The following is a 13,981-nucleotide window of genomic DNA, read 5'->3' as shown; positions in this document are numbered from 1 at the left end:
TGCAATACACCCGTCCTTGGACGGGCTATAGGCTAGTATATGTTATATAATCAATACAAATTGTGAAAATATTGACATTTTTTCCTGCTAAAAACGTAATTTTTGGTCGAAAATCGGTAAAAAAAATTAAGCCCTTACCTTGGTCCATCCGGGAAGCTCAAGGTAAGTGTCCATGGGCAGGTCGGGCAGGCCGGACGGGATGCTGAAAGTGCCCGTGTAGAAAGTGGGCCCGCCGGAAGGGCCTCCTGCAGCGTCGCTACGGCCCCGGAGAGGCTGCACGGCCCCGCTGGCCACCGCACCGTCAACGTCCAGGGAGTAGATGGTCCAGTTGACAATCGGTGTGAGGCCCAGCGTCAGATTGTCTGTGAGGCCCTGCAGTAGCGGCAGAAGTAGCGGAGGCGGCAGAAACACACTCTTGTCATGTTTAGTAAAAATAGTCACAATTTTCAAGTGGTCACGGTCACACCGTCCAGAACCAAAAGGCGTTATTAAAGTTTGCAATGGATCCAAGTTAATGTGTACCTTGCGTCGAAGGTTAAAGAACTTGAGAAAAGAGACAAAGAGAGGCAATTCCACATTGTAAAATTACAGAAACAGAAAATTGCTTTGACAATCAAAATATTTATACTTTAGAGCAGCACGAATAATCCCTACACTGGTATCTATTTGTGTGCATGCGTACACCTTGCGTGCGCAAGTGCTACGTGCGCGTGTGACCGAGCGCACGCAATGCGTAAACGTTTCAAGTGCTGAGAGGACAGAAATTGCCTTGAAGTCATTGATATGACGCCCATAGTTGATCCGGCCCATGTTTTCCACAAGGATGTCGAGCCGCGACCCGGCCTTGCCGGTCACATTGACGCCGCTCGCATTGTTGCGCTGCAGGACGCCCAGCGGCACCTGCGTGGCACACGGCAGAACTAACATCGAAATGGCACGCAGCAGAACTAATATCACGTTGGCACACACCAGAACTAACATCACGTTGGCACACGGCAGAACTAACACCGAGTTGGCACACACCAGAACTAACATCGAAATGGCACGCAGCAGAACTAATATCACGTTGGCACACACCAGAACTAACATCACGTTGGCACACGGCAGAACTAACACCGAGTTGGCACACGGCAGAACTAACATCACGTTGGCACACAGCAGAACTAATATCACGTTGGCACACGACAGAACTAATATCACGTTGGCACACGGCAGAACTAACATCGAGTTGGCACACGGCAGAACTAACACCGAGTTGGCACACACCAGAACTAACATCACGTTGGCACACGGCAGAACTAATATCGCGTTGGCACACGGCAGAACTAACATCGAGTTGGTACACAACAGAACTAATATCACGTTGGCACACACCAGAACTAATATCACGTTGGCACACGGCAGAACTAATATCGCGTTGGCACACGGCAGAACTAACATTGAGTTGGCACACACCAGAACTAACATCGCGTTGGCACAGGGCAGAACTAATATCGCGTTGGCACACGGCAGAACTAACATCGAGTTGGTACACAACAGAACTAATATCACATTGGCACACACCAGAACTAATATCACGTTGGCACACGGCAGAACTAACATCGCGTTGGCACACGGCAGAACATACAGTTGGCAGTATTTAAGGTTCATAAGCAGTGAGGTTTATTGATTTAAAAAACATGACCTTGAAATTACTTATTTAAAACTCCCCTGTCAAGCTAAACAAACAATTTATACGTGAATGGCACAGCCCCTACTTTGTTGACATACTGTGCATGTCGACGCATTCAGACAGGAGCGTGAGCGAGCAAGCGAGCGAGTGAGTGAGCGAGGTGCGGGCGCTCACCCCGTCCAGTGTTACATATCCGCGGTCGTGCACGCCATTGAGCGGGGAAAGCAGTGGCGTCGGAGTTGGACAGTCCACCGGCAGCGCCGTGCGGTACAGCATGAAGCCAAAACTCTAGAGAGCGACCAGTGCACACACAAAGTGGTACTTATTTTTACTTATTTTATCGGCCCCATCCAAGATATGAACTCACACTCACCAGCTGACACACACACACACACAAGCAGGAATAAAGAGGGCCTTCGTGGGAGAAGAAACACCCACACCACTCAAGATATCCTGGACCTGTCTGACTCGCTTGGCCTGCCCAATGTCATGCACACACACGTGCAAAAATACAAACACATACAAACACACGTGCTTTGACGGGCACACACACTCAACACAAACATGCAACTATCAGCACACAAGAATTGTTAACAATGTAATCAATTGCTGCAGTGATATCATCGGTTCAATTACTCGACTAATCGAATAGCAAGAAAACTAATTTTGATTTAAAGCTTTCGTGACTGCAATAATTCATATTCTTAGCTCTTTCGGTAAAGTCACGTTGAAGGGAAACAATAAAATAATAAAATATACATAAAACAATAAAAATTCTCACGACGTTTCGACCATAACACAAATTGTCATCATCCGGTGTGTCGGTTTGCAATAATTTATTTATTTATTACGGTGTCTTTATTTATTAAAAACACGTCAGCGCCACGCGCAGCGATTTGGCAGTTTATTTAGAAGGACTAGTCCATCTATGTTCTGAAAAGAGGAGGGGGGAGACGAAAAATTAATGTATGCTGTCTGAAAGCCACTGTAAGTGTGAACAATCAATTAAGACCTGAAATGGTTAATAAAATCTTTCCAATGATTGCTAAGCCAGAATCCATCTTCTCGGTTGAAATTGTCTCTGTTCTTGTATATGTGGATAGCCTCATGAACGAATCTCTCATGGTAGCCAGATGGCTTACAAAGAACCTCTGTCTTGGAAAAGTCAATGTCATGTGAGCCTACTGAATTATAACAATGATCTACCACGGCTGAGGTGTTGGTCCTACCGTGTTTAAGGTCTGCTTTGTGTTCACGAATGCGGTCCGAGACATGGCGTTTGGTTTCTCCAATGTAACTACTACCACAGAGGCAACTTAGTTTGTAGACACCGGGGTACTGTATGTCCGGAATCACATCTTTTACAGACGGAACCAGATCACGGATTTTATGTAATGTGTTGAAACGGACCTGGATCTTGTGTTTATTCAAGATTTTGGAGATCTTTTTTGTGATCCCCGCAATGTAGGGTAAAGTGATAGTTTTGAAAGGCTCCTAAAGAGGGTCCTTCTTCATGGTTTGAGTGATAGCTTTGCGGATTGTATAGGCGGAGTAACCATTAGCCTTAAGAGCTTGGTGTACGTGCTTGAGTTCACTGCCTATGTGTTCCTGGTCGGATATGCATTGGGCTCTATGGTGCAGAGTCTTGATGAGAGAATTCTTCTGTGATGGATGGTGGTGAGAATCCGGTTTCAGATAAGCATCCGTATGAGTAGCTTTCCTGTAGACAGAGTGGCTCATTGAACCATCAGGTCTCTTTTTTATTAGGACATCCAAAAAAGGTAGCTTGCCATCTTTTCCGACTTACATGGTAAATCTGATGGCTGGGTGTATGGAATTGATGTGGTCGAAGAATTGGTCTAGAGCAGGCCGGCCATGTGGTCAGATGACAAAAGTGTCATCGTTTAAAAATAAATAAATTAATTCAAACCGACACACCTGATGACGACCGTTTGTGTTATGGTCGAAACGTCGTGAGAATTTTTATTGTTTTACATATATTTTATTATTTTATTGTTTCCCTTCAACGTGACTTTACCGAAAGAGCTAAGTATATAGCAAGAAAAGAGTTTGGGGAAAAAAAGTCTCACCTCCATTCCCATGTGTGCCACTGGGCAGTAGGTAATGGGCGGGGCGTGGATGACATCATCATCCGCGTCACGCCGGACGTAGCTTCGTCAGGGCAGCCGCACAATTTTGAGAGTCCGAGTAATCGATCAAAATAACGGTAATCAATTACAATTTTGTCAATTAGCTGACCTGATCGACTGAGCGTCCCACTGCTTGCGTGAACACAAGGCCTAACCAACAACAACGGGCGCGCAGGCAACTAACGCGCTATGTGTAGATGGCGACAAACGTCCACGGCCGTCAGAGACGCCGCTCTCACCTGCTTCATCTGCTCAAACGTGAGAGGGAACATGCTCTTTACGGGCGGAGATGTGGCCAGCCTTCCCAAGAAGTCGGTCACCGTGCCCGCCTTGTTCAGCACACGCACAGCACGTACACAAAGCACAGGCTTAGCATCGCACGCTGCAGTCGCCCCACAACTCCACGGCATCCGCATGTTGCACCGAGACAAGCACGGCGAGTGTAAACGATTTATTCATGAAAGTGAATGATGCGAAGCTTTGTAAGACCCAAAGTGAAACTCTCACTTCCCCAACTGCAGTACCCGTGCACAGAATGGGGAGGTGACACAAGCAGCAGAGGCACAACCAGGGATGGGCGGGGGGGAGGGCGGGCGGGGGGGGAACAATCAGGGCAGTTGCACTGCCTCCTCCACCCCAAATATTTATTATATAGCCACCACATGTCATGCATGTCTAGATAATTTTTGAGACTTTTCATGAATATAAAATTGAGAATCGTGCAATCCATTCATGTACTCGTCATAAACTGGCATGTTTTGTTTATGTGATAAACCTTACTAATTGGTGGTGCAATCCAACCAAAAAAAAACCCTCTATTATGGATAACATTGGTTCGCGAAAGCCTACTTGTTAATCTGTGAAACTTATTTCCGACTTGTATTCTTGGTAGGAAAACAATTTCCCACCTCTGAAAATAAGTTTGGCCATCTGCGCGACTGGCAAGCGTCTTTCACACTGCGACCCCTTCTCGTACGCCACGAGACGCGATGGCATTTTACAAAATGAACCGTGTCATCTCAGCGCGTCATCGAGTCGCTGCTGCGGCGGCAGAAGGACTTTCGGACTTGCACAAGAGAATAAAATGTCGACATTTAATCCGCAGAGACGCCAGCAAGAGAGTGAATGCGTGGGTACACGGGCTCACGTTACCATGTTTAGCGCAACCGCTCCGTAGGCGTACTTGGGCGTGGGGGGTGGAATGGGTCCCTCCGGAATCCGGTTATACTGGGGCCGGGGTGATGACAGGTGACAGCAGTTACAATAATAACATTTATTTATCCAAGAAAGCCTCACTAAGCCCGAGTAATTATTGTATAAAGCGAGTTATCGCTCGTACCATCAACCATGCATCCTGCACGCGACACAGCGTTTTGTGATGATTCGGGGGTCAGGAGTTGGTTCAACAATCCATCAGCTTTTTTTTCGTTTTGTCCTGTCTGGTTTGTATTGTCTGTCTCGTGTGTCCTGTCTTGTTATAGTTTGACAGAATGGAACTTGACCGTGCATTTCATTTTCATATAATTTGCCTAAACCATAGAAAGTGTTTTCTGGCACGCAAGTTGTAACGCGCGATTGTAAGAATTGATTTAAATCTATTAAAGGATTGCTTCCCGTCTCTCAATAACTACACGCCTACTCACACGCTTACTTTTTTCTCTGCCATTTAAAAGCCGTGATAGGTAACAAAAATGCCATTCCAACTATTTAACTAAAAAAATATTGGGGAGGGGAGGCAGTGGGTTACAGCACACTGCCCTATGAACCTCCGATTAGCACGGTTGGCTATGTACGGTGCAAAAGAAGTTCAACATACATACATACAACCGAGCAACCCGAGTTTGATTCCTAACCATGGCTAACATCAGTGACAAGTCGTATCTGAACCGGTCCTGAGTCTCCCTTACCAAGGTGCACTAACCAGCATGGTAAGGCACGGTCAAACAACCTTCAAGATCAACACAGCATAGACAAGCCTCCATCCAGCAGTGGATTAACAAAGTGTTTTACATTATTACATTAAGAGGAGCCTAAAATACTACTTATAAAGCTCCACATCTGCCACCTCTCAATATTCTACGATGCTAAGTATGACCGATTCCAGTTGCTCCTGGTGCAAATTCTTCATGCCAAACTCGGAGGCAACCATTCTGGGCCCCGACCCTCTAGATCAAGGATATGAGTTCGCCTCCACGTGAGGCAGCGGTGGGGGAGCGGCACCTTGCTCACGACGCTGCGGATGAGGAAGTACTTGTCCGTGGGGTCGCCAGCCTCCGTGAGCGGAGCGTCGTAGTCGTAGCTCGTGGGCTGCGGTGAGTAAGGCTCGTTCGCGCCTGGGGACATCCACGGACGCAGCACACTCGTGACGTGGCCGGTCTTCCGCTAGCTCACCAGCACCATCGTCATCATCGCGGTCCGCTCTGATGAACCCACGACTGCACGATGAAGGCCTTCCCAGGTCGTCACCATTGGTAAATAATAATAATATATTATTATTATTATTATTTTCAGTGCAAGTCAACTCCTTAAGATTATATTTCGACCGATCATAACCACGATGGCTGAGCTGTACGTGTGAGTATATGCGACGGGTTGTCTCGATGGCTCACCATTCCAGTAGGCAAAGTTGGTACCTCCTTCAAACATGTACCTGGAAAACACCACCACCCACACACACACGCACACACAGGCACGCCCGCGTTAAGTCCATGCGTCTCACCGGCAGCAAAGCATTCACAGCGAGGTCTGTTCGAGTCGTGACCCAGAAATATTCATGCGTCTGGCAGACCACATCCAGCATTACTTTCGCGATGGCTGCGACTACTCGTCACGTGCCACCTACTTCGGTCTATTCCAGTGTTGTCAAACCCAGACGAGTCGGTGGGCCACACGAGCGGCCATCCTTCACCTCAGTGGGCGGCAAACTTGGCATCGTGCTAACACGCTCACCACGACCCCACGCATCGCCCCTAGACACACTGAGACCAGGCCACCGCGAGGGGCTCCACGGGACGCAGGATGCCGACCCCTGCTCCGTTCCCCGGCTCCTACTCGGGGTGGGGCACGAAGGCACTCACATGTTGACGTTGGCGTTCATGGCCAGCATCTCATCCAGCGTCTTGGCCACGGCCTCCTTGGAGACGGTGGCGTGGGGGTGTCTCCAGTTGTCCAACCAGCCCGTGTAGAACTCCGAGTTCACCTTGCGTTCACAGGACCGCGCGGACGCAATTAGAACTGCGATCGTCGTGAACGCGAAGCCGCGTGTCGAGCCACTGCGACCGTGCGCGAGGGGATCTCACGGGGACCGGGGGGCGTGGACAAAACACCCCGGAAGCACCCGGCCCGGTCGGGGGGGGGTCAACGGTGGGCAGCTGTTGGCAGGGAAGCAAAAACCCATTGTACCATTGTAAAGCCCTTCTTAGCTCTCACATCTACGTTTCTGGCCTTCAACGACCCGTAGGAACCCACGTGGTAAAATATGATCCAATAGCGTCCATGACCCACGAGACATGGGGAGGTTCTCGACCAGCAGCGAGTGGACTGACGGAAGGTTTGTGTGTGTACTGTGAACCCAGCGACCCAAGTTAAATTCCTGGTCGTGGCTAATATCAGTGGTGAGTAAAATCCCAGGTATCCACCACCACCCTATTATTTTATATTGACAGCAGCATAGAAGCTCGGATAATAAGTCAAGTGTCCTCATGACTCTACCAGGCCATGCTGTGCTGACTTAGCAGCAAGACGTGGAGGCCGACAGTGCCAGGCAATTACCAGGGGTCCCGTCTTCTCGCACGTCCTCTGGGCCCCAAAAGCCTGAGTCAGGTTCGCTCCTGTCACCACCACGAAACACACGGATCATCAGCGAGGCACTTCACCCTCCACCACGTGGAGTTCAACGCAGCGCGGTCGGGTCGACTGGCGACGCAGCATTCAACCGGTTCACTCCGGGCACTCGCTCGCAGGCAGTCAGTCACCTCCTTATCTCTCGTCTATCGCTACTTCCACGGTTACACTGCTCCAACACAGAGAGACGCACTGCACTGAGAGAACTAATGAAGACTACCTCTCTAGACAAGACACTGACAGCACCATCGGGATTAAACGAATATAAACAACTTTTTCTGAAAGTAGAGCTTCAGCAAACCTCATCCTCCATGATTTGGTAAACCGTCACCAAGTTTTGGAGTTTGATCCCAGGATCTCAGCGGCGGCGAGCTCAGTGCTCCGACCTCTCATCCCCACAGCGGTCACCTCTACCCGCCCCCTACGTAGTGGCCGAGAAGACGGGGGCCCCCAGAGTTGCCGAGGCCTCGCGTTACCGGGGCCGAAGTCGACGGTGGCGTAGATGTTCTGCAGGGTCCCGCACTTGAGATAGGAGGTCCCGGCGCCGTCCGTAGTGAAGAGCACCGTCTCCTCGCCCAGGTGGCCTGAGAACAGCGCCGCCAGCGCGCGGAGGTAGTTGTAGTCGCACGCGTAGTAGCTGCCATACTCGTTCTCCACCTACGCGCGGACGCAGACATAGCTCATCGCGCCGGAGCGGCGGCCGAGGGAGAGAGAACACGTCCACGGGGGGGGGGCGACTGCTGTGGAGATGGAGCAATGAGATCACGTGGTTGTGCAGGGAGTGAGACACATGGAAGCGACATTTTGACCCTGAGGGATGGTATGCGGCCTTCACCCAGCAGTGGATAGACAATGGCTCGTGATGATGGGTGTGATGGGTAGCCTTTGTCCAAATCGCCGGGAAGACGCTCGATTTTGTCAGATCTCAGATGCTAAGCAGGCTTGAGCCAAGACAATGCTTGGATGGGCGACCACCATTCAGAAAACTCGTGGCCAGGGCCGCAGGACCACGTGGTGGTCAGCAGGAGGCTCACAAGGCAGCTGGCACGAGTCCCGAACATGAGGTTTACCTGCACGGTGATGATCGGCCCGCCGTTCTGGTACAGGAAGGGTTTTAGTTTGGGAAGGAGAACGCCCATCCACCGCTCCACCGCTGCCATGTAGTCTGCGAAGCCACACGGCACAATCATGGGTACCCCGACAGCACCAGCAAACACAACGAGCACGGGCTTTTGTAGCGTCTGCAGGCAAACGTGAAAACTGTCAGCCGTCAAAAGACAAAAAATGTGAAGGGGGGGTAACCGCGTCCCGTGCGGGTGCTGAGAGAACGCTCACCGGGATCGGAGGTCCGCAGAGCGATCGTCGGTTTCTGAAGCAGCCACGAAGGCAGCCCACCCTGGAGAGACACCACGCACGACTCCGTGTGTGTGTCTGGCGTGCACTCCAGGACAGGGTCCTCCAACTCCAGTCCTTGCGACCCACCATGGTCTGTCTACGTTTACAGCTCCCCTCTGTTCGGTGGTTACGAGCAGCACACGTCCGATGATTGCAAAATAGCCCCACGAGACGCAGAGAGCACCAACCAAATTAGACAACCTCTGTCTGTTTGTACGTGCGTGTCCCATGTGTGTTTATGGGGCGCGGTAGTGCAGTGGTTATCGCACAGTGCTGCAAACAACTGTCCATGTACAAAGACAAAGATCCCCCATACAGCCTTAAAAGACTGTTGGGGCAAGTGTTATTAGCCAGCACCGATGAAGGCCGACACAGCACTCAAGCAGCAAACAACTGTCCATGTACAAAGACAAAGATCCCCCATACAGCCTTAAAAGACTGTTGGGGCAAGTGTTATTAGCCAGCACCGACGAAGGCCGACACGGCACTCAAGCAGGTGGGTGGCCAGCACCACGCTCCCGAGTGGCGATGTTCACACATCGCAGCAGATACTAATTTGAGACTGAATCGACCTAGGGGACGCCTAGAACCGGTTCGGATAATCGTCACCGGTATTGGTGGCCGTGAGCGAAAATCGTACTCGGATCGCCGCTCCCCATGCACACGCACACACGCACACGCATCTCCGTACCATCTCCCACTCTCCACAGACGTAGGGTCCAGGGCGCAGCACCACCAGGAGGCCCGTGTCGTTTGCCAGCTGCAGGAACCGGAAGACGTCGCGCTCGTGGGAGAAGTCGTACACCCCCGGAGCCGCCTCGTGGAAGTTCCAGGGAATGTAGCTGCGGCACACAAGAGACAAAGATCCACCGTGTAACCTCCAACAGATTGTTGGTAAAGTGCTATTAGTGAACACCTATTAAGGCCGACACGGCGCACCAGCGGGTGGTGTCGGCCAGAAGCACGCGCGGCCGCCAGTCTCCCCAGAGCTGATGGTTAAGCGTGCTAAATTTAAGGCCGAGTCGACTGACAGGAGACCCAAAGCCTGTTCTGATATCACTTGCCACCGATGTTAAATCTTGACCAGGAATCGAACCCAGGTAACTGGCTTCGCAGCACAAGACACACTCCACTTGATGATGGCCTCGATGTCAAAACAGAACACATTCCATCACGAGAAGACAAATTTGAAGTTGATCACAAACAGTACCCCTAGCCTTGTTGTGGCGTGGTGTCCGGCACGTAGCAGACTCGTAAGCATGCCGGAAGGAGGGGGGAGTGGTGAAGCGGTGGTTGGCGCACTGCGCCACGAACCCCGCCGTCTGAGTTCGATTCCCGGGAAGAGTTGAACCCATCGAGGCCCCCCTCTCACCACCCCACCTCCCCCATTATCGACCCACACTGACCAGCGTGGTGAAGTATGGTCAAACAACACCCATGACCAACACAGCATGGCGGGGGGGGGGAGACCCTCATCCAGTAGTGGATTGACAAAGGGCTGCGTGCATTCTTAAATCACGTGGAAACAAGAATCACAGATTAACCGGTACTCCTGCATGACATGCTTCATATCTCATTTCACACGGTCTACGTTGGTGTATCTTTACATTCCAGACAAATTGCAGGAATGAACGAATGAATGCATGATCATAATATTTTACAATTCTGAATACAACTCGAACCTGAATACAACTCCGATATTTGGAAGCCACTGGAGCTTTACAATTTAAAATCGAGATTAAAAACTAATTTCTTCGGTACTGATTTTTGTGTTCAGTTTCTTGTCCTTCCGCCGCACCTCCGATGAGCACGGCTGGCTACGTACGGTGCGAAAGAAGTTCAACGAACATACTCCAACTTGCGTAAAAAGTTAACGTGCATTCAATATTTCAATATATGACCGATTGCAAATCCTGTATCCGTCAAGTCACAAGATAAAAAATAATAAACACGCCCACTGTTGTGCAAGTCCCAGTGGCGACTCTCAACCACAAACAGGCGCCAACACTCAAGGTGCGGTCACATGACGGACTCGAAGAGCCCTACGTTGAGAGGACTCGTCGTTGAAAGGACTCGCCGAAAGCAGAACTAAATGTGTCACCTATTCCAAAGCGTAAACACCTTTGCTGCCGCAGTTAAACACTTGCACGTGATGTGCAGTTAGCGCAATCGGTTTTGTGATTATTTATAACAAGCAGTCGGGTTTTTCCTTCCCTCCTTCTAAACAGTGTGTAGATATGCCTAAAGAAGGAAGAGTTTAACCAGTGTGCATCTCACCTGCCACGACATATTGATCAGAAAGGTGGACACTGGCAAGTGAGACTGCAATGCGAAACGAAAAGTGCACAAGCAGCATTGAGAGACGACTGCTTAGAGTTACAGCGACGCTGCGATGTGCGTCCTCGCGAGATCTTGAACGGTCTTGCGTTTATCGCGAATTAAACACTTCAGAGGACAAATGCACGTCAGAAAACGTCACAGAATCCACGCATAGGGAGGCATCATCGTCGTCGTGGTTTAACAATGTTGCGAGTATGTTTGGGCCACTACGCCAGCAGACGTGGCCTACACTCCCCCCCCCCGTGAAGCAGAGGGCGGGTGCGTGTCTACGACGGTAAATAAACCCGCAGCGTTAACCAGGATGGCCGCCGGGCGTGAACCCCTGCGACAAGAGGCTACCGCTGGGCCATGTCGCCGCGTGGTGAGGACGTGCCGCTAGAGAGGGGGCGGGCGGCCCTGTACTCACGTCTGCACCGCGTTCAACCCCGCCATGTACATCTTGAGGAGCCGGTCCTTCCAGTAGGCGGGCGGCACGCGGGAGTAGTGGACACTGCCCGAGATGTAGCGAAAGGGCTGTCCGTCCAGCAGGAACGTGTCGCGCTCCCGGTCTATGGAGAACGAGCGGCTGCCCTGCGGGTTCAAGATCAGACACGTACGGCTAGAGTCCTCAAACGGCCGGGGCTAATGGGACGGGCGATGCCTCACGTGCCGCCACTGTCGTCTGCCGGAGGAGCCGGGCACGGCTGGCGATTTAAGCTCTGACTGTGCGAGAGACTGTGTCCACAAATTGATGACGTGCTGGCTAATTTCTAGTTGGGGTGTCCCCAGGTTATCGATTTTTCTTGATCATAATTACACCCCCCCCCGCCCCCCGCGTTATATGCGGGACGTGGCACACACAAAGCCACGTTATTTAAAGCACGGTGTAGACTCTTGTCAGAATACAACAACTCCACAAACGCACGATGCCTCAACATCAAATAGGCAACGTGGCAAGTGACACAAATGCCACCCACGACTGTGCCGTCGCTTCCTTCCTTCAGCCAGATCCACAGCTCTGCCACAGCGGACAGCTCGGATCATCGCCTATTACAAACCACCACCACTACCACCAACCACCACTACCACCAACCACCATCAACCACCACAACTACCCACCACCACTACCCAACACCACCACTACCAACCAACACCAGTAGCAGCTGCTCCCTTGCAGGGGTCACGTCAGACTTCTAAACAAAAAAGCACGGAGAGTTGTGTGGAATTACTGCCCATAGCTGCCTATGTGTGTATCTCTCTCTGTCTCTGTGTGAGTCTCTCTCTCTGCTTGTGTCTGTGTGCCTCTGTGTGTGTCTTTGTGTCTCTGTGTGAGTCTCTCTGCTTGTGTGTCTGTCTGTGTGCCTCTGTGTCTGTCTCTGTTTGTCTCTGTCTGAGTCTCTCTCTGCTTGTGTGTCTGTGTGCCTCTGTGTGTCTCTGTTTGTCTCTGTCTCTGTGTGTCTCTGCTTGTGTGTCTCTCTCTGTTTGTCTCCGTGTCTGTGTTTTGTCTCTCAAATCTAGCAATCTTTGGAAGAACGTAATCAACCTGGTGGGGTGTTGACTGTTATGTTATCCGACTCTCTGTGTTGTATTGCATTATATTTCCAAGTTTACTAAGTTTGTTTTCTCATTCATTTGTATCTGATTATGGTTGCTTGTGTTGCAATCAAAACGTCGTATTCTATTATTTAATTTATTTTCTTTCTACGTGACTTTACCGAAAGAACCAACGAGTAATAGTTATGCTGTACAGCACTTCTATGCTCCCACATTCACCAACCCGCACTGACCAGCGTAGTGAAGTATGGTCAGATAACCACCGCACGTCCCACGTGACTTATTACTTCTGGAAGGAGGTTGTGACGAGTACATGGCGCAGCGTCTTCCTTATCAGGAAATGTGCGAGGGGGTGGGGGGTTGACCATACTTCACCACGCTGGTCACTGCCAGTTGGTGAAGGAGAGTGATGACCTGGGCCCGGTTCAGATATCACCGTGACCGAGAATCGAACTCCGGTTGTGGCCGGTTTACTCCGCAGCTGTAGCGCGCTAACCACTGCGCCCACCGCTCCTCCCGTCACAACGAACAACAACAGTTCAACGCGAGGCGTCGCCGCGGCATTTACCGCAGCGGCGGGAGCGCAGGCGGCGAGGGCCGAGGCGGCGAAGAGGAGGGCGGAGACCCCGGGAGCCGCCGCGAGCCCGCGGGCTCGCCGCGACCTCCGGGCGGGACACGGAGCAGCCGGCGCAGCCTCCATCGCCAACGCCGAGACCACGCGCACCCCCACCGTGATTCTTCGATTAGATGATCCCAGTCAATGCCCGCATCGATTCCCGCGTGCAGCTACACAATTGAATTCGGGTTTTGTTTTTTGTTTCTATACAGATACAGTTTATTGTTTCCAATTGGGTTTCACGAGATGTCGACCGCGTCGTGTTAAAGCTTACGAGACGCTGTAAGATCGTGCAATAGACGTGCGGCGCAATGGTAAAATAGAGTAATCGAGTCGATTGCAATAGAATTTTTGCAATTGTTAGACATCGATTACTTGTCACGTGACTCCTTCCTCCGCTCTGTCCGGGTTCCCGCGAAGTAACGTGACCGC

At 51.0% G+C, this 13,981-nt stretch overlaps 1 protein-coding gene across 1 annotated transcript in view; it reads right to left on the bottom strand.

Annotated features, from left to right (window-relative positions):
- LOC116943958 (beta-galactosidase-like) overlaps nucleotides 1-13,981 on the bottom strand; it is a 20,302-nt gene extending 6,321 nt beyond the window's left edge. Inside the window, exons 1-15 of the mRNA XM_032957343.2 lie at nucleotides 13,502-13,981; nucleotides 11,807-11,970; nucleotides 9,752-9,902; nucleotides 9,001-9,061; nucleotides 8,736-8,830; nucleotides 8,142-8,322; nucleotides 7,594-7,652; nucleotides 6,900-7,021; nucleotides 6,432-6,472; nucleotides 6,043-6,155; nucleotides 4,975-5,049; nucleotides 4,062-4,151; nucleotides 1,847-1,960; nucleotides 769-900; nucleotides 139-372 (exon numbers count right to left, since the gene is read on the bottom strand). Of these exons, the coding sequence (XP_032813234.1) occupies nucleotides 139-372; nucleotides 769-900; nucleotides 1,847-1,960; nucleotides 4,062-4,151; nucleotides 4,975-5,049; nucleotides 6,043-6,155; nucleotides 6,432-6,472; nucleotides 6,900-7,021; nucleotides 7,594-7,652; nucleotides 8,142-8,322; nucleotides 8,736-8,830; nucleotides 9,001-9,061; nucleotides 9,752-9,902; nucleotides 11,807-11,970; nucleotides 13,502-13,633 (1,764 nt within the window). The 5' untranslated portion in view covers nucleotides 13,634-13,981. The remainder of the gene's footprint in view (nucleotides 1-138; nucleotides 373-768; nucleotides 901-1,846; nucleotides 1,961-4,061; nucleotides 4,152-4,974; nucleotides 5,050-6,042; nucleotides 6,156-6,431; nucleotides 6,473-6,899; nucleotides 7,022-7,593; nucleotides 7,653-8,141; nucleotides 8,323-8,735; nucleotides 8,831-9,000; nucleotides 9,062-9,751; nucleotides 9,903-11,806; nucleotides 11,971-13,501) is intronic.

This window comes from Petromyzon marinus, chromosome 19, assembly GCF_048934315.1.
Source record: "Petromyzon marinus isolate PM22_M1 ecotype Great Lakes invasive population chromosome 19, UKy_Petmar_22M1.pri1.0, whole genome shotgun sequence".
Taxonomy (NCBI): domain Eukaryota; kingdom Metazoa; phylum Chordata; class Hyperoartia; order Petromyzontiformes; family Petromyzontidae; genus Petromyzon; species Petromyzon marinus.
The sequence above is the reverse complement of the archived record's forward strand: the minus strand, read 5'-3'. Positions and strand labels throughout refer to the sequence as shown.